At 39.6% G+C, this 24,418-nt stretch overlaps 1 protein-coding gene across 6 annotated transcripts in view; it reads right to left on the bottom strand.

Moving 5' to 3' along the window:
• Positions 1 to 19,419, bottom strand: part of tcf4 (transcription factor 4) — a 256,145-nt gene extending 236,726 nt beyond the window's left edge. For 2 of the 6 annotated variants that reach the window (XM_086300093.1, XM_086300094.1), the window contains exons 1-3: positions 18,873 to 19,202; positions 18,504 to 18,542; positions 14,084 to 14,156 (exon numbers count right to left, since the gene is read on the bottom strand). In XM_086300093.1, coding sequence (XP_086156219.1) covers positions 14,084 to 14,156; positions 18,504 to 18,542; positions 18,873 to 18,944 — 184 coding nt within the window. In that variant the 5' untranslated portion in view covers positions 18,945 to 19,202. Of the gene's footprint in view, positions 1 to 14,083; positions 14,157 to 18,503; positions 18,543 to 18,872 lie in introns of all 6 variants that reach the window. The other 4 variants (XM_086300095.1, XM_086300091.1, XM_086300096.1 and 1 more) reach the window with 4 other exon arrangements.
• Positions 19,420 to 24,418: the final 4,999 nt, after the last annotated feature.

The following is a 24,418-nucleotide window of genomic DNA, read 5'->3' as shown; positions in this document are numbered from 1 at the left end:
AACAGAGGCTGTGCCTGAAACTGACACATTCCAGTGGTTCTTCTCTTTTGTCTTTTGCTATTTTATTTACTTTTTTCTTTGCTGTTGGCATCATAGATGCTAAAAGGTGAAACTTATAACCAGAGATGGGCAGTAACGCGTTACTGTAATCTGATTACTTTTTAAAGTAACAAGTAAAGTAAGGGATTACTATTGCAAAAACGGTAATTAGATTACCGTTACTTTCCTGTAGGAACGCTGCGTTACTAAAACCGTGCTTTTTTGCAAGAATGTCTCATGACAATGGCGTAAGCGAGTGTGACGTTCGTGGCAACAGCTGTGTGCAGATCAACAACGGATAATATATCGAGTGCAGGAGAGAGTATAAGCGTGCAGCGTTTAAAGCGTGGAAGTACTGACCTTACTTTGAGTTTGTTTCCATAAAAAGTGACAAAAACATTAGTGTCCGCTGAGCGTGGGAAGAAAACTTATTTTTACAACGACGTAATAGGAAATTCACAGAGAAACTTGCGGATTCTTCCACTGACCGCTGCGGCTCACCTGCACCAGGGCACACCTCTGCCTACCCCACTCCTGCTTTACAGGTGAAAATAGAGCAACAGGACTGCTGGTCTTTGACTTTATTTATTTTCTGCTGTGTTTTACTTGCATCTATTTGAAAGACTGAGTGTAAACACAAAAAATATTTTATTTTATGTGCTGGAATGTGCAGAAAATAGGTTTAAATGTTAAACAAATTTCTTCAAGTCAGAGAATGGTGCATATAATTTAATTTTTACTTGATACATAAAGTTAAAAGATTAAAACTGATAAAACAAGTTAAAAAAAAGAGACTTTTCCATTTGATTACATTTTGTATGATGGATTATGCAGAAAAAGTAGAATTGGGCTGAAAGATCTATCGCTTTATCACCTATTCAGGTTGTAAATCGTGTTTTTAAAAAGTAACTAAGTAATTAATTACTTTTGAAAATAAGTAATCAGTAAAGTAATGGGATTACTTTTTTGGGGAAGTAATCAGTAATTAGTTACTGATTACTTTTTTCAAGTAACTTGACCAACATGCTTATAACAGCCATTTGTTATTGACCGTTAATATGTACCCTTGTTCCAGCTCTCTCTCCATACATCTGATTTATCAATCACTTAGGCCTGGCAAGTGATTTCACAGTTACACCCACCCCTGGGTGTAACTGTGCTCATTGGCTAACGACTCGTCTATTGTAGCCAATGAGCCTGCCTCAGATAATCCTCCATTTTGAAATATAGTATGATAGGGATTTAGAAAATACACTTAGTGTTTTTATTCAGTATGGCCTGAAATGAGCGACTGCACCCATAAACTCATTAGGAAAGTGTTTATTGAGAGGTCAAATCAGAAACTGTTTTCCCCATAGACTTCTATAGGACTGGAAGTCTTTGTGCAACTATCACCTTCAATTGGCTTTAAACTAGAAAACGGGTTTACAGCACTTCAGCATTGGATTCATTTTTCTGACCTGGAAACCCCGTCCATGTTTTATACTGTCTATTGCAACCAAAATATCCCCTGCATGCCAAAAAGCATTTTCAACATCTATAATTGTCCAAGGGACATCTGAAAAACTATCAACAGGAACTTTTGTTTGTCCCCTGAGCCTAGAAAAGTGAGCCAATCGTGGCTTTATAGATGGGATTAAGAATGCTGATACCCTTTTTCTGCATCAGTGCCAGAGAAACTGGCAACATAAAATTGCCACAGAATGGAGATCAAATGGCTGCAGCTGTACAGACTGTAAAAACTCCTAACTTCTTCATTTCACTTCAAGCATTAACAGCTAATTACCAACACCTTGTCAACTGAAAATGACCTTGAAGGGATAGGCATGTCACTCGCTAATGGCAGTAAACTGCTACCATCAAAATATTGTCAAGCTGAGGAATATTGGCTCTTCAGTCCAATAATTGAATCAAGACATTAAACAGCTGAAACTAGATATTTGCTGATAAAATCTTTATTCATATTTGCCCTGTGAAAAGAAAAAGTGTGTTCACTTTGCTGTCTGTCTTCCAAACCACTCTCCACAGTTAATGACTGGTTTATACTTGAAGCATACAAATCAGACAGGTAACCAGCTGCAGGTGCACAACAGATGCTTCTAAAAACATTCACTTTTGATGCCAGCCAAAAGCTGATGAAGACCAGCAATTAAACACTGCCACTTTGTCGACCTTCAGTCTACTTATTACAAAGTGCTTAACAAAGTAACACAACACTGCTGGCGCACCCATCCAAAACATCAGCGAAACTAAACTTACAGACCATTTACACATCTATGTCTGACATCCAGTTACAACAAGTCAAAGTCAGCTTTTGCAGCTGGACGTGCAATAATGATAAATGTGAAGATGGTCCCAATTTGCGATAATATTGTGACTGAAATATGTTTAAAGTGTATAAAAATGAAATTAGCTAGTACTGGTCAGTTGATCTGAAAATTAGTTATAAATGCAGAATGATAGAATGAATTACACATGGAGAGGCCATGTGCTGAAGAAATACATGAAGTATTAGTTATTAGACAACCTACTGTACTGCCCATGCCATGGCTGACCAAAAGGAAGCTCTCTTACATGGGATTTAATGGTGTGAATGCCATATTATAAACCAAAGCAAGAGCTTTATGTAAGGACTCAGTAAGAAAGGCTTGGAGACCTGTTAGTGACCATCTGACAACAAGTCGCTACAGAAAAATGTGTATTCCCTGACTGAAATTGGTTACAAAGAGGTTGTTGCAACAGAAACCTCCTTACATTACCTTAGTTGCCATGGTCACCGTTAGCCAGCATGAAAGGTGAACAGATGCCATCAAGGTAAAGTTGTGCCTGACCACTGCAACAAACGCATTTCAAAAGTTTACTATGAAGAAAGATGGTCTCAGTTACCAGGTTGTTACCAGCAGAGATGTGCAGTAACGCATTACTTTTTTTGAGTTACTATTGCAAAAAAGGTAATTAGATTACTGTTACTTTCCCGTAAGCACGCTGCATTACTGTGTTACTAAAACCGTAATTTTTTTGCGAAAATGTCTCATGACAGTGACGTAAGCGAGTGCGACGTTCGTGGCAACAGCTGTGTGCAGATCAACAATGGATAATATAACGAGTGCGGGAGAGAGTATGAGCGTGCAGCGTTTAAAGCGTGGAAGTACTGACCTTACTTTGAGTTTGACTCCGTAAAAAGTGACAAAAACATTAGTGTCCGCTGCTCACTGCGTGGGAAGAAAACTTCTTTTTACAGTGAAAAAAGCACCAAATACGCTGCCGCTGGAATGTGAAATTCACAGAGAAACTGCCGGATCCTTCCACAGACCGCTGCGGCACACCTGCACCAGGGCAAACCTCCGCCTGCCCCGCTCCTGCTTTACAGGTGAAACTAGAGCAACAGGACCGCTGAGTCTTTGATTTTATTTATTTTCTGCTGTGTTTTACTTGCATCTATTTGAAAGACTGAGTGTAAACACAAAAAATATTTTATTTTCTGTGCTGGAATGTGCAGAAAATAGGTTTAAATGTTAAACAAATTTCTTCCAGTCAGAGAATGTTGCATATAATTTAATGTTTGCTTGATGCATAACGTTAAAAGATTAAAACTAATAAAACAAGTTTTAAAAAGAGATTTTTCCATTTGATTACATTTTGTATGATGGATTATGTAGAAAAAGTAGAATTGGGCTGAAAGATCTATCGCTTTATTACCTATTTAGGGGATAAATCATGTTTTAAAAAGTAACTAAGTAACTAATTACTTTTTTCAAGTAACTTGACCAACACTGGTTATCAGGTGCACTTTTCACAGTTTTACTACTAAGCAACTAAGCTAGCAACTGCCAGCAACCTCCTGAAACCATTAATCAAACAGTTTGCTTAATAAACTCTGGGAAAGGAGGCAGGAGGTCCCTGACTGGTCTCTAGGCCTAAGTGATGGGGCTTTGGCAAAAAATCCACAGCAAACTCCAGCAACAACTCGCAAATGGTGAGGAAATATAAATTTTTATCTCAGACCAGTGGTCGGCAACTAGTCTCTAAGCCTGCGTAACTGAAGCCTAAACCTTACAGGTGACTTTGGTGCTTAAACTGAACCAAACACCAAGCCCAGAAGAAAATGCTTTCAGCACAAGTCTCACACATGAGTTTGCATTGTTTTTTTTTGAACTGGAAACACCACCGGATGGTAAGAACCAATGACCATTGGAAAACTAGCTCACAATGACAGAAACTGTTCCTACCTTGAAACAAAAATCTGATCGAAACACAGTCAAATAAACTCAAACTAAAGCTTTAGAATTCAGTTTAGCAAGAGAAAATTATTCTATTTTAACCAGAAGCACTGGATCACTTCGCATCTGCATACATTTTCACTGACAATAACCAAAGCAAGCCTAAACAACAAGTTAGCTGCAACTCCTCACCTCTCAACTACCCAACAAAGTTAGCTTGAACTCACACAAAAAGTCTGGATTATCAGCTTATCTCACCAAGTCACCAGAAACAGAGGATCTGGATCTCCTCTTTTAATCCATTTCTGCTGAAAGCAAAGCCCAAAACACAGAAACAAATTTTAAAAAAATGTTAACTGGACCAAGCTCAGTGGCAACTGAGAAAAGCAAGACTACTCTAAACTTAAGATCTCAGCCCAGCCCCTAACCTTTCAGTGTCGTCTTCGGGGAAAACATATGGAGCTCCGACTCGGTAGCGAGCCGGCCCGTCGAAGCAAGCGGCACGTCAATCTCCTGAGCTTTGAGAAAAAGAAAAAGCACACAAATCCATGCCGAGTACTTACAGGCGCTAACCTTGAAATCACTGCCATTATTAGCAGAGTCATTATTAGCATTAGAAAAGCAAATGGGGCTAATAATATTTGCCATTATGGCTAAAAACGCCTATTAATCCCTAATCCACACCACAATTAAGAGCATGGTTGGGTGTTTTTGTGAGTCGTTCTGCATCGCCTTGCCGGGGAAATGAGACAATTTAACAGCCTCAGAGGCAGAGAGAAGGTGGGAGGGTGAGGTATTGAGCGACTGGCTCCTGCTCTCCATCTCTATTTTGAAAGCGACCAGCCGGGGTGTTTTTGAGTGACGGGCGTAACGGAGGCAGATTTGACTGAATAAAGACAAGAGGGTGGTGGTGGGGGCGTCACTCGCCGCGCTGAAGCGCGTTATCTGTCTCGGTACAAGTGCATCAAATCAAACGGGAGAGGGGATATTATTAAAGCAACCCCCTTTTTTCTCCGCTGTGAACTGTGACTTAATAAGCTATGCCAATTAGGAGAACAAAAATCAGGCATGCCATCGGGGCTGTATCTGTCCTTGCCCAAATTTCTCTGCTAATGCGTGAAGCTCACTGGCAAAGGCGACAGAGCTGCTGCGTTTTTTTTCTTCTTCTGTTTGTCTTTGGTTTTGACAGGAAAAGAAAGAAGACACTGGGGTGGAAGGTGGGACAAAAATAAAACGGGATAAAGCTTACTGATTTGGCGATCATTCAAAGAGATGATGTTTTTAAAGGAGGAACGCTGATGTTTTTCTCCCCCCAACAAATCTAATGAAAAGAGAAACATCAACCAGCTATGGATTTGTTCTTCTCAAAAGTATTGTTTGTATATTTACATTGGAATATCTTATTTCTCGGTGCCATCTAGCTCAGGAGCTGTCCAAAATGTCATACAAACCCAACAGTAAGCCACACTGCGGTGGCTGTTTTTGGCTCATATTTAAGGAAGATTTGCTTTCAGCCTCAGACTGTTTCATTTGAATCTTCTTTAGAACCATGAGCATGTGCAACTACATGGTTTAGAGTAAACATTGTTTAAAAACTACAGTACAGTACTTTACAGTGTTTTAGGAATATATACCAAAACATGTATAAACTCATGTGGAGGTTCTGATGTTGGCTTTGAGTGGCCTGGTCCACTCCAGGAAATCCAGGAAATAACAGTAACCTCTTAACCCATAACATTAGTGATGTCATGTATTCTGCTGGCACCACAGAAAGCAACACAGTTCTTCTCCACCCTCCTGGTGACCAGGCCGATGAGTCCTGCCTCTCTGAAGAGGTCAGAAAAGGTTTGCAATAAACCCATTAAAAGAAAAGAAAAAAGACAGTTTGCTGGTTTTCTGATGAAGTCAAGCAACACAACCTGTGAGTATTCCTTAAATAAAAGCACACAGCAAGTGAAATTAGCCCATTAATAATTAAAATACTGACGATGATGATGAAATGATAAAGGACAGGACACCAATCCCAGTCTTGGTTTGAGTCACTCCAGCACCAAACTTCAAAATGTGTCTTCTTTCTGTCTGTCTGTCTTATACTTCCTTGTTTCAGTTCTTTGCTAACCTTTACTATCTTTAATTTCTTCATATCCCTTCCCTTTTCCTTTTCCCATTGTTTCCTTTCACTGATTCATCAGTTCCCTCCTTCCTCGTGTTAGTCTTTTCTTAAACGCCTTTAGTAGTATCGTTCCTCTCTTATTCCTCACTCTTTTCCTTCTTGCTATAGTTATGCCTTCTTGTCCCTTTTCGTATTTCCTGTGTTTCTTTTGACATTTACCATCTAATTTTGTTCTTTTTGTCCATCATTCACTCACCATTAAATTCTTACTTTTTTTAATCAGTTCTCCATTAACCCTTTATATTCCATTTCCTTTGTTTCTTGCTTCCTTTCAACTTTTCAACTTTTTTCGGTTCTTTCTTTCATGTTACGTCCCTCTAAAATTTCTCCCTCATTCTCTCCGTTTCATTGTTACCCCTTCCTCTCCTACTTCTCCATTAGCTCCGCTCCATCCCTTGTTTACTTTCCTTACTACACAATTTCTTTGAGTTTTTATTACTTGCGTAACTTTTCATTTCTTATTTCATCTTAATTTGATTTTATTTCTGTGTCCAATTATTTAAAATTCCTGTTATTCTGTTCTTTCCTTCTTTTGTTTCTTCCTTACTTCCTTCTTTCCTTCCTCTGTCACCTTTGTTTCTTTTTGCTTCCAGGAAACACTTCCTTCATCTCTCAGTGCCAACTTTAAGACACATGACAGCAGGGTTGATGGTTTGCCCTCACACTGCCAAACCTCTCTTTCCTCCCACCCCCACCCTCCATGGTCCCAACTACACACATAAACACCTGCCCACACATATTTGCTTGTTCAGACAGACAATTCAAAAATCAATGCCTCAAATCTCTTGCACTCATTTTTTTTCCAATGCTCAACCTTCGTTTTGCTGAGGACACACACATTTACACGCTCTCGCTCGCTCACACACACACACACACATCTCGGTCGCCTTCCAACACCACTGACAGGGAGACAAACAGCGGATCTGAGAGGTTACAACGGCTTTTTTTTTTTAAAGAAAAAAAAAAGAGGAAAACACCAAAACCAGCCAAGACCTGAAATAGACGAGTGGTGGCAGCGGCGGTGGTTTTGACAGGCAGAGTGAAGCCGCTCACTGAACGGCTTCATCCAGGAGGAGATTAGAAACACACACACACACACACCGAGTTTGAAGTGTGCATTATCTTTCCAGGGATGATCCCAAAATAAACAACAACAACAACGGCGAAATCTCTCAATAATTAAAACGCCTAATCCACTTCCTGGTTGGTGATGACCGTGGGCTGAGCATGTCAGCCGAGACTGTGCGGTGTTCATGTTTAGATGCTTTTGTGTTTTAAGGTGAATTTATGGGCAGAAATACAAGGGCTTACACGGAGAGGTACATTCACAGCTTTGTGTGAAGGCTGTCATTTCAGAGTTCAATCTCTACATAAAGACATGGTTGGGAAAATGTCACTCCTTATCCTCAAAAGCATCAGATAAACCAAATCCTACAAAATATTTTTAGCCCTCTGCCTCGTCTCACTGAGACGTTATTTTTATATTCAACACCTCCAGGCTCTTCTTACATCCAAACTTTCCTTCACCACCTATTTTCTACAGGACGGGCTACTTTCTTTAGTTAGGATATATAGGAATTTAAACACAAAGACATGTGTTAGTGGAAATGTGAATTACTGTGGAGCAGTGCCCACAGAACCAAAGATCAAAAACTGTATTGAAAGCAGGTACTGCTCGGTGATCAGTGGTCCATTTAATTCTCAAACTAAAGTAAAATTTCACATCAGGGTACAATTAAACGATGCCCTAAAAAGGCTTGGAAGAGATCCTTTTCATATGTCTTTTCTAAGTAAGTGAGTGTAAATCAGCTTGCTAACTAACAGCAGGTTGAATGTAGCAACATTCACCTTGCTGAGTCTTGTCCTGTCAGAGGTTTCTTCCTGTTAAAGGGGAGTTATTCCTTTCCACTGTTGCCCAACTGCTTGCTCAGAGACGGTTGTCTGACTGTTGGGATTTTCTCTATATTACTGTAGAGTCTTTTTTTTTTTAAACAAGGATGCCGACACTTGGCATCTGCTAATCTGCTAATATACAGGTCAATCTCATGTGCCACCGTCCTAAGATAACAGCCAAGCTAACATTAAATCAGCTCAAGTGAAAAAACAACCAATACTGGGTACACTTAGCTCAACAAAACATCATCTCAATTCAACGTAACCTTTGAAAAGAACAAAATCCGTCACCTAGGGCGATCGTGGCTCAAGAGTTGGGAGTTCGCCTTGTAATCGGAAGGTTGCCGGTTCGAGCCCCGGCTCGGACAGTCTCAGTCGTTGTGTCCTTGGGCAAGACACTTCACCCGTTGCCTACTGGTTGGTTGTCAGTGGGCTCGGTGGCGCCAGTGTCTGGCAGCCTCGCCTCTGTCAGTGCGCCCCAGGGTGGCTGTGGCTACAATGTAGCTGCCATCACCAGTGTGTGAATGGGTGGATGACTGGATGTGTAAAGCGCTTTGGGGTCCTTAGGGACTAGTAAAGCGCTATACAAATACAAGCCATTTTACCATTTACCTACTTTTCGTGCAAATACCTGTGTCCTTACAATATTATGGAAAACCAGTGCTTTTATTACATGTTCTTTACACTGGAACCTATGCAGCACGTTTTTTAGAGTACCAAGGGTCTACAGAGAAATTTATGAGCAGCAGAAAGGTTTGCATTAACTTGTAATGCTTTGTCAAAAGGTGATAAATGTTATTGGGTTATTATGCTCAGCATATTGAAAATGTTTAAACTATTGTGAGCTAAGTTATGCGAGACTATTGCATCATTTGGTCTATGAGGGTACCCATAGAGCAGGATATAATAAGGTGATAAGATGATGTTGTATCCATTCATTTATATATGCACAAATGTTTTCTTGATTGACATTTCTAAACTTATCAGGATCATTCATTAGTATGGCTACCAAAGCTCTGAGTCATACTACTGGCCTTTTAAGTCATGTTTTTCCCGATTTTCAGAAAACGTGACCTGACCCCTGACTGCGAGGTGGAGATTACTGAGATTTGAACTCATCTGAGATTCTTAGTAGATGCACCTATGGCACCAATTTGACATTGATGCATTCACAAACTTAGGTGTCCACGTCCCCTGACCTTTGACCCAGCAGGGTGACAAAAATGTCCCATCAATTTTTTATGGCAGAGAAGTAAAGAAACTGATTGAAAATTAGCTAATAGAAATCTTAATTTCCTAAAGTCTAACTTTAGGTAGGCCTACTTACTGGCTGTGTGAAGAAACACAAAGTTCTCTTTTTATGAAACATCAAGAATTTGTACGATCAAAGTTTGAAATCATCATTTATGTGACTTTAACTGGAAGAGTATAAACAGCTTAAGGTATGCATTTACAAACAGAAGTAAATACTTTACAGGACTGAGCATGAACACAAAATTTCAAATGTATGAAAGTGCATCATTCAAAGCAGAGTAACTCCTGTCAGTCTACAGTGAATGGACCCCATTCCATGTCAGCACGTCCCAGCCTATGGCCTCAACCCAGCCTTTGGAAACCGCTCCTCTCATGGTTGTGTAGGTCTATAGAGTTCTAATTAGCTGCATTCACAAACAGCACCAGGCTCATCAAAATGCCGAGGCCTGCAAAAAGCCACAGCAGGGGTGAGCAGAGCGCGCGCGCACGTGTGTGTACACGAGGATATTTAGATGTGTGTGTATGGGAAACACAGTGTGATTTGTATAGTAGGGTAAGCGTATGCGCGTGTGACTCCACGGTGTGTTCCTGTATCAAAAGAAAAAGAAAAAAAACAACAACAATCCTAACATGAAGATACACTTTGAGGCAGCAAACCTAAGGCCTAAAAAACGCTACAAATTCACTTTTTTTTTCTTTTGCCAAAAATCGTAACATTTGTCGTCCTCCCTCGCATTTGTATGCACGGCACAGGAGCAAACAACATCACCGAAACCGCGGAGCACAAACAACAACAACCACACAACGAAGCAGTAAACAAAGAAGATGCCTCGCCATCTCTCTGTATTCCAGCCAACTAACAAAATGGCTTCCGAACGCTGTTTAGAGGCAAATAACAGGAGCGGGAGCAACAGAAAGGACCCGGCTGTTTTCTGTGAAGACCTTCCAGAAAACACTTTAAACAGAAAGTATCCTACTGGTATGGTGGCTGAAGGCTGATTAATAAACACTGCAGATGCTGCCGAACATACACCAGACATACCGCAATGCAATCCTGTGAAACACATGAGGAAAATGCACCCAAACATACAATGTGATCTCAAAGCAAAGAACGATGCATCCAACCACAGAGGTGGCAAAAGGTGGAGAGCGTGTGCTTATTAACATGAATGCACCTCACTGAGTAATGCAAATTTGTTTTACGTACCCATTGCAAATGTTATCAACATACAGTATAAGATGCACAGGACAGCATCTGCCTTCTTTTTTCATCCTTTCACTTCATTGGCTGAACCAGAACAGAAGCATAGCAGGCACTTCCAAGGATACTATTACAATTAATTACAGCACCTCAGTAACATTATTTTTCATGAAGATAACTGATAAAATCATGGAGCAAATATGTTTTTACATATGTGCATGTCAGCCTATGTGATCAAAAGTCTCAACCATTCCAAAGGCTGAAGCTGTTTCAAAACTGCTAAACAAAAAAAGAGAAGAAGAGTAATGCTGAAGAAGATGTCTGGTAACAAAAATAATAGCTTTGCTCATTTAACAGGGTAATGGCTAACCACAAAGGAGCAGAAATGAATGGATGAATCATTTTCATGGAAAACAGCTACAGTACAAGTTTATTGCCCTAATCTGCTTTCAGTCTTAGATCTGGCCAGAATGGGTCTTAGATATCCCCAGGAGGCAATTTCAATAAGTGGATTTCAGCCCTTTCTGAATATATCTTGGATACATTAAGACCACCCGTCCATCTATCCATCTATCCATCTATCTATCTATCTTTCTACTTTTCATTAGCAGAAGGAGCTGCACAAGAGGGCAACAGTCCACGCAAAGATAGCTAGACCTCCTTTGGACCTGATCACCTCCTCCTCTTCTGGTGGTACACCGAGGTATTCCTGCGACAGATCAGGCCCAGGGTCTCCTCATGGTTGGACGTACCTGAAACATCTCACCTAGGAGCCCAGGAGGCATCCTGCTCAGATGTCCGTATCTCTAAGGGTCATCCCAGACACACATTGAAAAAAGCTCACTTTTCATACAATGGGTGGGGTACCAATGTAGATTGCCAGTAAATCAAGAACTTTGACTTCATGCTCAGCTCAGAAAGGATCCAATCCAATAATCTCCAGCTCCATTCTTCCCATACATATGAAAAAACAAACAAACAAGCAATCCTGAATACAAAAAAACAAAGAGCAAAACAGATATAATAAGAACCAAGTGACAAATTCAATAAATGACTGGACTATACTTACACTGTAATCTCTAACTTAAAACGCTAAGCTGGCTAACTGTGGCCATGCCCCCCAAAAGACACAACCTACAGCTAACACAATGTGAGAAGTCATATGTAACAGTGGTAAAACTGGCAAACTGGGACAGAATACACAATATTTTGCTTTTTCAATTTTCTCTTTTAATTCTGCACCTCACTAAAGTCAAGTTGACAGTCGATCAAGTCCAGAGTTATTAGCATGGGAACATTTAAACGAATATACTAAATTAAAGTAGGCCATGTTGGTCCAGCAGTTTTACTGTTGTCTTCTTTTAGTAATGCTGAGCTCTAAGATGCATGGCATACGCTGCTTTGAAGCATCTAATAAACCTTTGTGGAAGGACTGAGACTGATTATTGTTCCAAATAAATGAGTCTCTGCATGGAGGTTGATATTCCTGACTGCCTGTCATCAGCGGATCACCATAAATCTAAGAGGCTGAATTAACTTTAGGATGACAGAATAGTATTACTACTTAATCAAAACTTTAGCACTACTTTAACATAAATCAACTGCTAACTTAACGGTTCAGTTAACACATTTTTTTGCACAATTTAATTTCGCCAGTTTTCTGGTTTAACTCCTTGAAAATTAAACTCTGTGATAAGTGCAATAGCTGAGCAGTGCTACAAGGTGATGCTTCTTTCATTTTTTTTTTTTTTTGTGTCGGGGAATAGTGGAGAGGTTTACACACTAGAAAATGTAGCTGTGGTGACCTGGCATTTTATGGCTGATGTTCAGTACAGGTAAATGTGTGGAAGTGTGCCAGCGTGGAAGTCCACATTCCCTAGGTCAGCATGGTGTTACTAGCACCATACAAGTTGCAGGTTGTGCAACTGATCATTTAATAAACATGTGTTATCACCTCATGCTTTTTCATGTAGTGGCTAAAAGGTATCTATCGATCAGTTTGAAACAAAAAAGTAATGGGTGGTTTGTATTTACTTCTCTGAGCGTATATATGCAGGGGGTTAGGGATGATGCACAGCAGACACATCACTGAGGATATATTGGCAGTCGCCCATTAATGAACTGACGCTGGCTGAGTGAAAAACTTTTAAATAACACCCAACCCTCTGAAGTACTTCCTACTAAGAATATAACTGCCTGGCTGGATGAATGAATCAATAACATGACATACCTAAAGACTCACTGACTCACTCTCTGACCAGTTTACAACCTCGCTGATGCACTCAGTGACTGTGTGCCATATTTAATCACTGACCTGCTGAATGAATGAAACACAGACTCCTTAACAAAACTGAATAAATGGTTGATTGAATGAATTAAAACACTTTATCAGACTGAACTGAGGGTAAAAGCCAGACACAACATTATGAATCAGCATTATCAATATCCACATTTTCAAGTTGGAGCCACCACATTCCACCGCTGACGAAGCCAAACCGTGCCTGTTTGACACAAACACTACCAGCGCGTAGCAAAACAAAGCAAACTGATCTCCACAACACAGGAAGGAAAGAACGACTGCGGCAAACCAGAAAAACAGGAAGTGTCCTTCAGGAATGAACCTGAGCAGCTGAAACACAGATGGGACCCCCCTCCCAAAAAAGTCAGAAAAATTACATCACCGTTTATCCAAGATTGGCATTCATATACTTATATAATGTGAAATAAAGCGGCAATAAAAATAAAATTCAATATTGTGAGTTAACTCGAGAATTATCTACTTCCTCTTTTTTGAATAATGTTAAAAACAACAATGTCCCCGGATTCAAGAAACTGGGTGATTTGTTTTTTGTTGTTTAAATAAAATACATAATACGGAGACCATTTTTCTACAAACAATGTAGGAAAGTATTATGAGACAGATTTAAGGATATTCAAAGTCATATAATCAAACCAAGCAATGTTATTGTTTGTACACAATACGAGTAATGTAAAAATATAAACAGTATGAGTAAGCTGTGTTCTTAAATCGTCAAGCCAAATCTCATTTGGCTTTCAAGTCCGCTTGAAATATAAAGTAACCCACAATGCAACACAGCATAAAAACCAAAAACTGCATATCCACGTATTGAACACTGTTACCCACATTAGAAAATTCAAACAGCAAACAAAGCAGCAGTGAGCAGGTGTAAGAGGAAGGAGAGGAGGAGGCTGAGGAAAAGAGCAGAAGAAGAAGGAGAAAAAGAAGAAAAAGAAGATGATGAAGTGAGGGAGGAAAAACAAAAAAAGAGAAAGCTGACGTACTTGAGCCGGAGAAATGTCCGCTCCCCAGGGAGGTTGGCCCGTTCTTTCCACTGCTAACAGGAGGGGAAAACATCTACAAGACAAACAGAGTGCACATTACCTCCGAGAGCACTGACACTGCACACAGCAAGACACATCTCTACAGAAACGTCAATGCAGCTACATGTGAAAAGCTTCATTCCAAAACGCCAATCCAACATTTGGCTGAGAGCTGTCAGCCCCTCATCTCATTATGGTCTTATTAGGAAATGTCATAAATTTAATGGTAACATGTACTCCCCCCCCCCCCCCCCTTTTTTTTTTTTCTCCATAGGGTATACTGTCTGTTTTTTAAATGCATGATGTCTTGTTTTGGAAGGAATCTTTGTGTGGATGTTACCAAGGAAAGTGTCCAAAGTGGCTAGGGCTGGGTATTGGTTGATTTAATACTAATAAGATACATCTGTTCAAGTGCCAAACACTTGACTTTGAGAAATGCCCCATTTGTTTTTCAAGAAGTCAAAGTTGTCACAGAAGTTCTCATTGCTATACAAGAACTTCAGGAACTCTGTAAGGAAAATTAAACCAATGTATGCATCTTTCCAAGAATTTTATGCCGTTTGTTTTGTTTTTTAAGGAAAAAAAAGATGCAGTTTTGCAAAACAATTTTGTAACTAACTGGTATGTCCAGGGTCATATCCCAGGAGAGGTCAAGGAAGTTAAATGTCAAGATCCAAAACAATGCCAAGAAATTTATAGTCAAGTCCCAAGTGAAGACAAGTCCCAGGTCACGCATGTGCACATATGGGCAACAACACCCATATCAAGACTAACATGTCCAAGTCAAGTCCTACATCAAGACTGGCAGGTAAATCCAGGGTCATGTTTAAATCCAACAAAGGTCAAGTGTAAAGCTCCAGTAAGTCAAAAGACCCAAATCGATGCAATCATAGTCATGTCCCAAGTAAAGACAAGCAAGGTCTAAGTCCTGTCCATGAGAAGATAAGCAAGTCCAGGGCAAGTGCACTCGAACAAATGAAAAATCATATCCCAAATCAAGAGCAATATGTTATGAATTATTTTGTGAAACGGTCGAGTCCTTCATCAAAATGTGCAAGTTCCAGGGGTCAAAGGTCATGTTCCAAAAAGTTAAAAGCCAAGTCCCAATGCAAGGTCAAAAGATCCCAGAGTTAAGATGAGTAAGGGTCAAGTCCTGCAGAGAAGATATTTCACATCATAACAAACATGTCAACAGTCCAATGTTGAGACAGGCAAGTTCCTAATCATGAGAAGATGACGTAAGTCCAACAAGTGAAAACTCAAATCCCAAATCCAGTCCTTCATCAAAACATGAAAGTTCCAAGTCATGGGAAGAGGGGAGTCCAGAAGTCAGTATCTTAAATCAAAGTTCCCACTCCAAGTCCAGATCAAGTCCCTAACGTTCAAGTCCTTTAGAGAGTAACATTTTTAAATATATAGAAATTTAGAGAACCAATGCAAGTGTAAATTTTAGAAGAAAATTGAACTCAAAGTAATCCTGTCTTTATGCACTTTTATATAAGAAAAAATAAATTATTTGCAGTCAACCTCAGGAGAGGTACAAGAAAATGTAATGTTCTTAGGTATCGTGCTGATTGAATTTTATTGGCTGCTGTAAAATAATTAAATAATTCAAAATAAAATCATCTACAGAATGATGTCATATCCTAATTTAAAAAGGGAATCAAAGGCACTGATATTAAAAGTAAAATTCAATGTACAAGTTTTTATTTTGGAGTTTTAGTCAAGAAATCAGATTCCTGACTTTGGTCAGCACCTCTTGATGCAAGGTTTTGGCCCTTCTCTGTTTTCCACTTGATGCTATGGACACATTTAGGTCTGCACTCAATCCTAATCAGAGAATCCCAGCTCAGAGCTAAACACTGAAATGAAGACTTGGTGTTCCAAAACACTGTGGGATTATTTTTGTGAAGCGGAGAGAAATCAAATTCCTCTTTCAGCATCTGTGAAAAATAAACAGGACCACTTATATCGCCTGCTCACCTTGGTGAAAAATATGTTTTCATTCTAAAGTGTCACTTTTGCCAAATGTTGGATGGCTTATTTTGGAATGAAACACTTCATATCTACTTCATATCTGACTTAAACATATGAGATAATCATCAGAACTAGTCACCATCTGCTCTACACATCTACAGGAAAATCAAGCCCACGTTAAGACAGACTGAAGCTGAATACTGATTCCTGCCGTGCTTCGAGATGAGCTACTGTAAAGCTTTACAACAGAACACTTCACGCTATCAAAGTGAGACATCTGACCCTCACAGATAACCCCTCTGGATGAACATCAGGCCCGTGTGTTGGCATGGTTGACCGCAAACACACTCCGAGCTTCACACTTACAGACGGTACAAGACTGTACTAAGTCATGGCGTTCGAGAGGCTTTTGGTTTTATTTCAGATCAACCAGAATTCTGATAAATTAAACCCTGACCCAAAGCAGCGAACACTTGATCCATCACTGTTCTTAATGCTGCTTGCTGGGCCTGGAAGTGTGTCTGCCGAACAAGGAGGTTGCTTGCTTGTGTATTCAATCTCTCTCACAGCTGCGACAAATAAAGAGGGAAAACAAGCGTTGGGGAGATAAACGATCTAACTCGGACTATTAGCGGGTCTATCGATATCCCAGTCTAACTGCTTTGAGCTGCTGGTGTCAGCTTGTGGGCGTGTAAGGACAGATGATTGAATAAATTAATGTTCAGTCTGCGTTTATAATGAGCGGAGACACATTTTAGCTGCTGCTGCCCTCCTTTGTTTGAATTTTTTTTTTCAAATTAAGACGGGCTGATTGACATATCTTAAAAACCTGTTCAGTTTTTAAACCAGGGAAAATGCCTTTAATATTAATGCATTATCTCTTCTGATTGAACTTTTCGGCATTTTGCACCTATGATATAATATCTAAACAACCTTTTATACCATTTATAATATAACCCGGCTTACTAGATATAATAGCACTATGAAGAATATTTGTATCACAGCAGCATCTCCTTGCCATTGGAATTATAAATCAATTTACTGAGTCTATTTTATTTTATTTTATTTAATCAAATATATCATATTTAAAATATTCAGTTAACCATTGTACAGGATTAAAATTTGTAAAATAATTTGAGCCTTTTATTTTGCTTCTTTTTAAATATATGCCACTATTCCCAAAGTAATTGAATATGTTGTGTGTGCCACTAAACTGGAAATTAGTCGTGATTTCCGTCGACTTTGGGCACTTCTTATTCTTCTACATGGACTTTAACGATAGTTCTGCTGTAAACATGGTAAATAGAGACCTACTTAGCTAAGAGAGTGTGTGTTCTATAATTACAATTTTTCTATAGACATATTCTGATGTGTGTATGAAGTTATTAAATCTAAAAAAAAATGCAACAGGGGTTAACTTGTATGAGTTGATGCACAAGTTCTTATCAACATGTTGCACTCAAATAATAAAAAAGGGTAGTGCATTACAAGACACTAATGTGTAGGTTGCATGGCTCTAACAACAGATTTTCTAGCAGGCCTCAGCTGTGCATTCAGTCAGTCATGAGGCACACTATCTTCTCTTTGGCATTTCATTCCTGTAAAAATGTATATTTTATGATATATTTCTCATCAAAAATTATTTGTAGCACACTCCTGTTAAGTCACTTGCATGCACAGGCCATGGCTGTGATATTATGCTTTTACAGTATTAAAATTAATATAATAACTCACAACATTGCAGGTAAATTCTATTTGCATGTCATGCAGCATCACTGTACCCATGTCCCTAATACTATTATGATATTATGATACCATTGTGTTCATGCTGCTTCTCAACGTTTCATAACCGGATTAATGTAAGTCAGTTTTTTCCCCTCTCATCATTTAGGGGTGTTTCTGATTTTTTTCCCCCTCTTCCTCCTCCTCTTCAGACCAAAGTTGCTCCCAGAGGAGGAGAGGCGCAGAGAAAACATGGGCGAGAGCGGGGACTCTATTTCCTGTCCGTCAAGTTCACCACTCAGGCTGTTCTCTTTAAAAACACACGCACACTTTCAAACCCAATCGCGGGTTTGGACATTTAACAGCAATGCTGCAGGAATATTTACACTGCGGGGACAAAGTATGACACATTTCCCTCTCCTCGGCTGGCTGTCTAGCTGTCTGTCATGCAGGTTCATGATTCAACATCGAGCCTTTTTCTTTTTTCTTTTTTTTTTTATTTGCATGAAATATTCTGTACGAAACGGTGCAGAGTGCATGGAGCAGCCTAGAAAGTCACATAGAAAAAAGGAAAAACATTTACTAAATCCTATCATGGGTAGAAAGATAAAAAATAATAACAACAACAACAATAATCAGGCTACACATGAAGGAAAAAATGACTTAAAATGAGATATACTACCATGGATGTTGGGAACATTTTCAAATCGCTGTTTCGCATCTATAAGACAACAAAATTACTAATGCAGCATCACAATTCTCTGCACACACAAGCAAAAAAATTAAACAACACAAAACCAACAATATGCACTGACTTTCTGCAAGTTACTCTACATAAACACACAACTTTTTGTGCAAATAGTTAAAAGACTGAGTGAAGGCTAAAATATGCAGGCTGGGCTATGTGCCGTGCAACTCATACATTAAAAATGTAAACAGTGGTGGATGTAAAGCCTACAGAACGCCTTTATTCTCCTCTGCGGCTTGCTCTCACATGATACCTGTCATTTTATTCATATTAGCGATAAGAGAAGAAGGTGGATTTCCTTACCGCGCTGAAATCCAGTAAGTCACTCAGTTCCTTGTCTGTTCCCAAAGCTGCCATCCGCTGTTGATGATGCATTTTAGCAAAATCGCACGGACCTAAAACATGGAAACAAATGGAGAGACAGATAGATAGAAGAGGATGGGTAGACAGATTGATAGATGGAGAGATAGAAAGGACGGAGAGAAGAGAGGAGGAAGACCTCGGCTTTTTTGCGCACCGCTCCGCTCCCGGATCGCTTTTCCTCCACAGCGAAATAAATCCAGTAAAACAACCTCAAAGCCTCGAAGCAAATCTAGTTTTCTTTCATCCTCGGAGTAAGGGTTCAGTCCCGGGTTCCTGGTTTTGGCAGCAGGAAATAAATCGCAAGAAGAAGAAAAAAAACTGACAGGAAATAAAAGAAGGGGGGCGACAGAACGGGAGTCTTTTCGCGTGTGTTTCAGTGTTTCCCCTGCCAAACAAGTCCGACCTCCCCGCGCTAACACGCAGTTTGTCCGCCGCGGCTGACTGTCAGGCTCGCATACGATATAAACAAATAACACTTTGTGTCTCAGGAAGGAAGAATATCACCTCCGAAATGTGTAGTGTTTGTTCTGCGTGTGTGTGTTTGTGTGTGTGTGTCTGTGCGTTTGTTTTGCGTCAGCGGAAGAGTCCAGGCAGGCTGAGCGCTCCTCCTGACCGGGCTGACGGTGCCCTCCGCTCGGCTGCCGGTGCTGAAGATCCCCCGGTAAGCAGGACGGATCCCATGTGCGTCTGGCACAGCTTCGGCGCGATAAATGTGATCGTGCGGCCACCTAGCTTACAGTCTCGTTTAACACCACTGAGCCGAGCGCCGAGCTGCTGCTGCCGCCGCTGCTTCAGGAGAGAGCGGAAAATCCACAGGAAAATAAATAAATCTCCAAGAAAAATCGGGTTTGTTTCGCTGATTGATTGGCGCGGTGATTGGCTAGTTTGATTTGGATTAATTGGGCTAATTGAGGAAGGAAAGGGTTATTCCTTCTTGCCCCCTCCGGAGTTTGCTAACTCTTTTGTGCTTGAATCCAGTCAAATACAACTTTTAAAAAATATAAATCTTTTAAATATGTTGTGTATTATTTAATAATAATATAGATTTATTCTTTGTTTTTTTACAACTCATTGTATAATCACTTTTAGTGCATCTCAGTCTATGCTCATGTCCCTCCATGAATGCATGAATCTTGATGTTCTGCGTGTCTTTTCATTAGAGTTTGCAATGAAACAAGTGCAGTGTTTGACCTGTACGGTAACCCCCCTATGGGTCACCACTTAAAACTACAAGAGTACCAAAACTCTCTACTCTGGAAATACTTTGTAATTCTCTCTCTCTCTCTCTCTCTCTCTCTCTCTCTCTTTGTGCAGCCCACAGCCTGCAGGTATAAAATGACTGGCCTATTTCTGCAAATTACACCCTGCATGTGCGGGTTGCTCTCACAGAGAAAATGCCAGGAAAACACACACACACACACACACACACACACACACACACACACACACACACACACACACACACACACACACACAGGTGCAGGAACAACATAAAGGCTTATTTGTTGCCCTTGCTGTTTGCCTTTTGCCAGCCCTCTACTCTCAGACAAACTAAAAGTCACTTTATATAAAATAAGAGAAAAAAAAGAGTCACCCATTCATATGTTAAAAAAGGGTGTTGATAGGTCAAGTTGGAGATGAAGTGGACAGTAAACACACCACAGTTTTCTTAATCCACTTTTTTAAAAGTTGGCAGACATACTGGATTCTCTTTCCAGCTTTACTTTGTGTTCTTTTGTAAAGCACTGAGGAAATTACACCATAGGGTCCTCTATTAAAAGCTAATACTATGATCCTGTTTGCAGAAAGGGCCCTGCGTTAAAACGTCTTTTTTAGGTGTCGAGCAACAAGCGAGAGCCTGCTTTGCCAACCTCCACCTGTTCTGTGACCCTCAGAAAACACATCACAAGTGGGACTGAGAATTATATGATCACGTGTGTTTATAACCTTTATGTCTTTTTTACATAACATTCTCCTCAAATGTCTATTGCAACAAGTTTTCCCAACTGTAATCAATGCTCCTCTCTGTGCCACCAACTAAAAGACTGATTCATAATAAGCTTTTAGTGAGTCTTTTGCATTCTTAGTAAAACAAAGTGGATTTTATGGATTTCTAGAAAAGGTTATTTAGAATAAAAAGCTTTAATTTATTTTCTTGGTAAATGATCCTAGTTTATTCTTTGTAAACTCTGTTAATCTAATACTGATGCAAAAAATATGAATAATAGTGCAGCAGGAAGAAGAGAATCAGTGGGTCCGCATGTGAAGTTATGCAATATTAAAAATGTTTAAATTCAGACACAACAGGACTGTGTAAAACGTAATGCTCCTGTAACTGCTTGGTTACAGTAAGAGGAACACCTTTCTCTGCTTCCTGAGTTATAATAAAGATTTCACTCCAGATTGATTTGGTGACACCTTTGGCCAACAGAAGGAACGACAAGCTCCCTGACTGGTACAGGAAATAAGCAGTTTTCCCACTTCAGATATTAGTGGGCGATTTTAGGGCAACTTTGACCATGTTTTAACTACAGGAACTGTCCCCTTAGGACAATTAGGCTAATTACAGTGACTAGAACGAATGCATCTTGTGAAATTTGTTTTAATAATGAAGATTCAACAATGTTTCTTGACTGAGGCTGAAAAAGTTAGGCCATTTCTTTTAATGGCCACTTAAGTGTGGCTTCCAAAACATGTCAAACACATACACTCATGTAGAAAAGTCCAACTTTAGTTTTGTAGTTATGTTTACAGCCTAGCTAAAGAAGAAAGTCTAAATTATAAGGCATAACATGTGACCACCTGCCTAACATAGTATTGGTGCATCTTTTGCTGCCAAAACACAAATAGTGGATTCCACTAGGACCTGAAGGTGGAAATCATTCCTGAACCATGTTTGATTTATGGCAGGACACATTACCCTACTGAGAGAGGCCGCAGCCATCAGGAAATGCCGTTTCCATAAAACTGTGTACATGGTCTGCAACAATGTTTACGTAGGTGGTGCATGTCAAAGTAACATTCACATAGTGCAACCAGGTGTTCCCTAGGTAAGTAGCGCACATGTAGCCAACCATTCATGTGAGGTAAAACAAAACATGCTACATCAGACCAGGCCACCTTGAGTTACAGTAACCCATCTGCTAGATCACACTACATTTTACAGCTAGACCTCATTTTTGGATTTAAGGCTGAGACTGTGGTAGATGTAGCAGATAGCTGTCATTGGGGCTTCTTCCATCAATCTGAGCCTTCTAATTGGATCTCTCTGTCATATTTGTGGTTTTGGTTCCCCTTGAAGCATTTTAATTAGACTTATGCGGCATAAAAACACAGCTGTAGATGCTTCTTCGACCACCTGTAACACTTGTTACAGGTGGTCGAAGAAGCTATGTGAGCTTGCTAGCTTGGCACTCCACTCAAAAATTGTCACTTATGACTGCAACAAAGCAACACGGTGGCAGCCACAACACTAATGTTGATGTTTCAGTCCAGGAAACAATGAGTGATGTCATGATGGGCCATGGACATGCATTTCTTTCGTGCATGCATCTCACCTGATGCTGAACCTAATGAATTTGTGTGCAGATGTGTGGTGAAGATGTGTGATCACGTGATTGCTGCAGAAAAAAAATCCAACAGATGTCTCTAAAAGCTTTTTGCAAACCTTAGAAAACTAGTGTCTTTAGATGAGAAATCTTAGGAGACTCTTGAAATACAGCAAGTCTTCTTGTTCCCAGGATGATTATTACAACAAGTCAGTTTCTCTGATTTCCTTTTAGTATTTGTAAAGGTTTTGAATTGCAACTATACCGGATCTGATTTACTACAGAAGATACGCAATAATGCTTTATATATTTTAGTCACAACTGTAACAGAAAATATTAATTTGATGCTCAGCAACCTTGTAAAAATGCCAGCATACCCAGAACAAGGATATAAAAAAGACACATTTAGCAGCTAGGTAGTTTGGAAGGTTAAACATTTATCTGAAGTGATAAACAGCATAGAAGTATGCTGCTTTGGACCAGAGCTAAAAGAAGAGTGAATTTAAGACTAACATACATCTAGTGGGCATAAACAAAACTCCGGTAGAATGCTAATGGTGAACTTTGAGTGGTGTGTTTGCTCTCCTGGTAGCCATCTCAGTTTATTTAGTGATAAAATGTCAACAATGTGTTTAGAGTTTGTTCTGCTGCCAGAATGAAAACAATGACAAATACGACAAAAAAAGACGAGCACTCAAATGTTCAAGTTAGTCTAGTACACTTTACTACATTTGTATTACACAACTGTATATCTAATTATCACTTTTCTTTTCCCATATGGCTAACACTAAATGGAATTTGGTGACTTTCCGTGTCTTTAAAATGACACCAAGACATGGTTTAATTGGCCTCTTGCTGCTTCTCTTCCATTATCAGCGGGAAGTCACATGAAGTTCAAACAACATATTTTGGTTTTGTCTGGATGTTAACCTTGAACCACAGCAGGAACACAAAAAGTCCAGTACACATGTTGGTCAAACGTAAGTAAAAAAAAAAAAAACTACATTTGATAGAGAAAAGTTATTCCATAATAAACTGGAAAGATATAAGAAAAAGGTTTACTCAAACTTAAACAACCACCACTGTATCTGGAGACAAGCCACAGATTAAAAACATCAAACTGCTGAAAATCGCTGTAAAGTTTTGAGTACAACGAGCAAGGTTATAGAGCAGTCGTGATGAAAAGAAACAATGTTGCCTAATGGTGCAAAGGATGAACTTAACAGCGGTTTTGTGTCTTCGATTCCAGTGTTTTCTTTTTTTTGACCCGTCCATTTCTCCAACTACACCTTTTATATCATTGTCCTTCCTTCCCATCACAATCATTATTACCACTAGAGGACTAAAGTTGCGTTACATTCTTCTTTTCATTTATAGTAATGGGAAAGTAATGGGCATTATTATAAAAATATAAGATGTAAACATGCTAGATTTTAGCAAACCTTCTATTTCTCATGCACACTTGCTGGGCAGGTTACATAAAACGCTATGATATAGAAAAACATACAAAAAAACACACACAAAGAACCAGAACAAACAATACAACAAGGTGAGTAAAAAGTCATCACAGACCTGGTTTACCATAAGCCATTTTCTCATATGTGCCCTATAAGTCACAGGCCCACCATCAGTCCCTTGTTTAATAAATTCAACAAAATTCAACCTCCCCCCCATAACTATAGCTCGTATAGACAACAACAGCAACAGAAAAGATGTAAAGATTGTAGCTGAAAGCTTCACTGGATTCACCCTGGCATCATGTAAGCTGGCTCGCTGTCATGGCTCACTGAAACTAATTTAAAGAAAAAATGAAGTTGTTCTAAAACTCCCTGGTGAGGTTTTTTTTCTTTTTCAACAGGTCTTTTCAATTTTTTTCCTCAGGTTTTGGCCTTTGTCCAAGAACTAAAACTGACTTCTCTGCCAAGAAAGTGTAGCCTG

Source organism: Aulonocara sp. 'chitande type north' Nkhata Bay, linkage group LG7 (genome assembly GCF_057382095.1).
Source record: "Aulonocara sp. 'chitande type north' Nkhata Bay isolate Kocher_YH1m ecotype deep benthic linkage group LG7, A_spYH_male_GT1.1, whole genome shotgun sequence".
In the NCBI taxonomy this organism is placed as follows: Eukaryota; Metazoa; Chordata; class Actinopteri; order Cichliformes; family Cichlidae; genus Aulonocara; species Aulonocara sp. 'chitande type north' Nkhata Bay.
The sequence above is the reverse complement of the archived record's forward strand: the minus strand, read 5'-3'. Positions and strand labels throughout refer to the sequence as shown.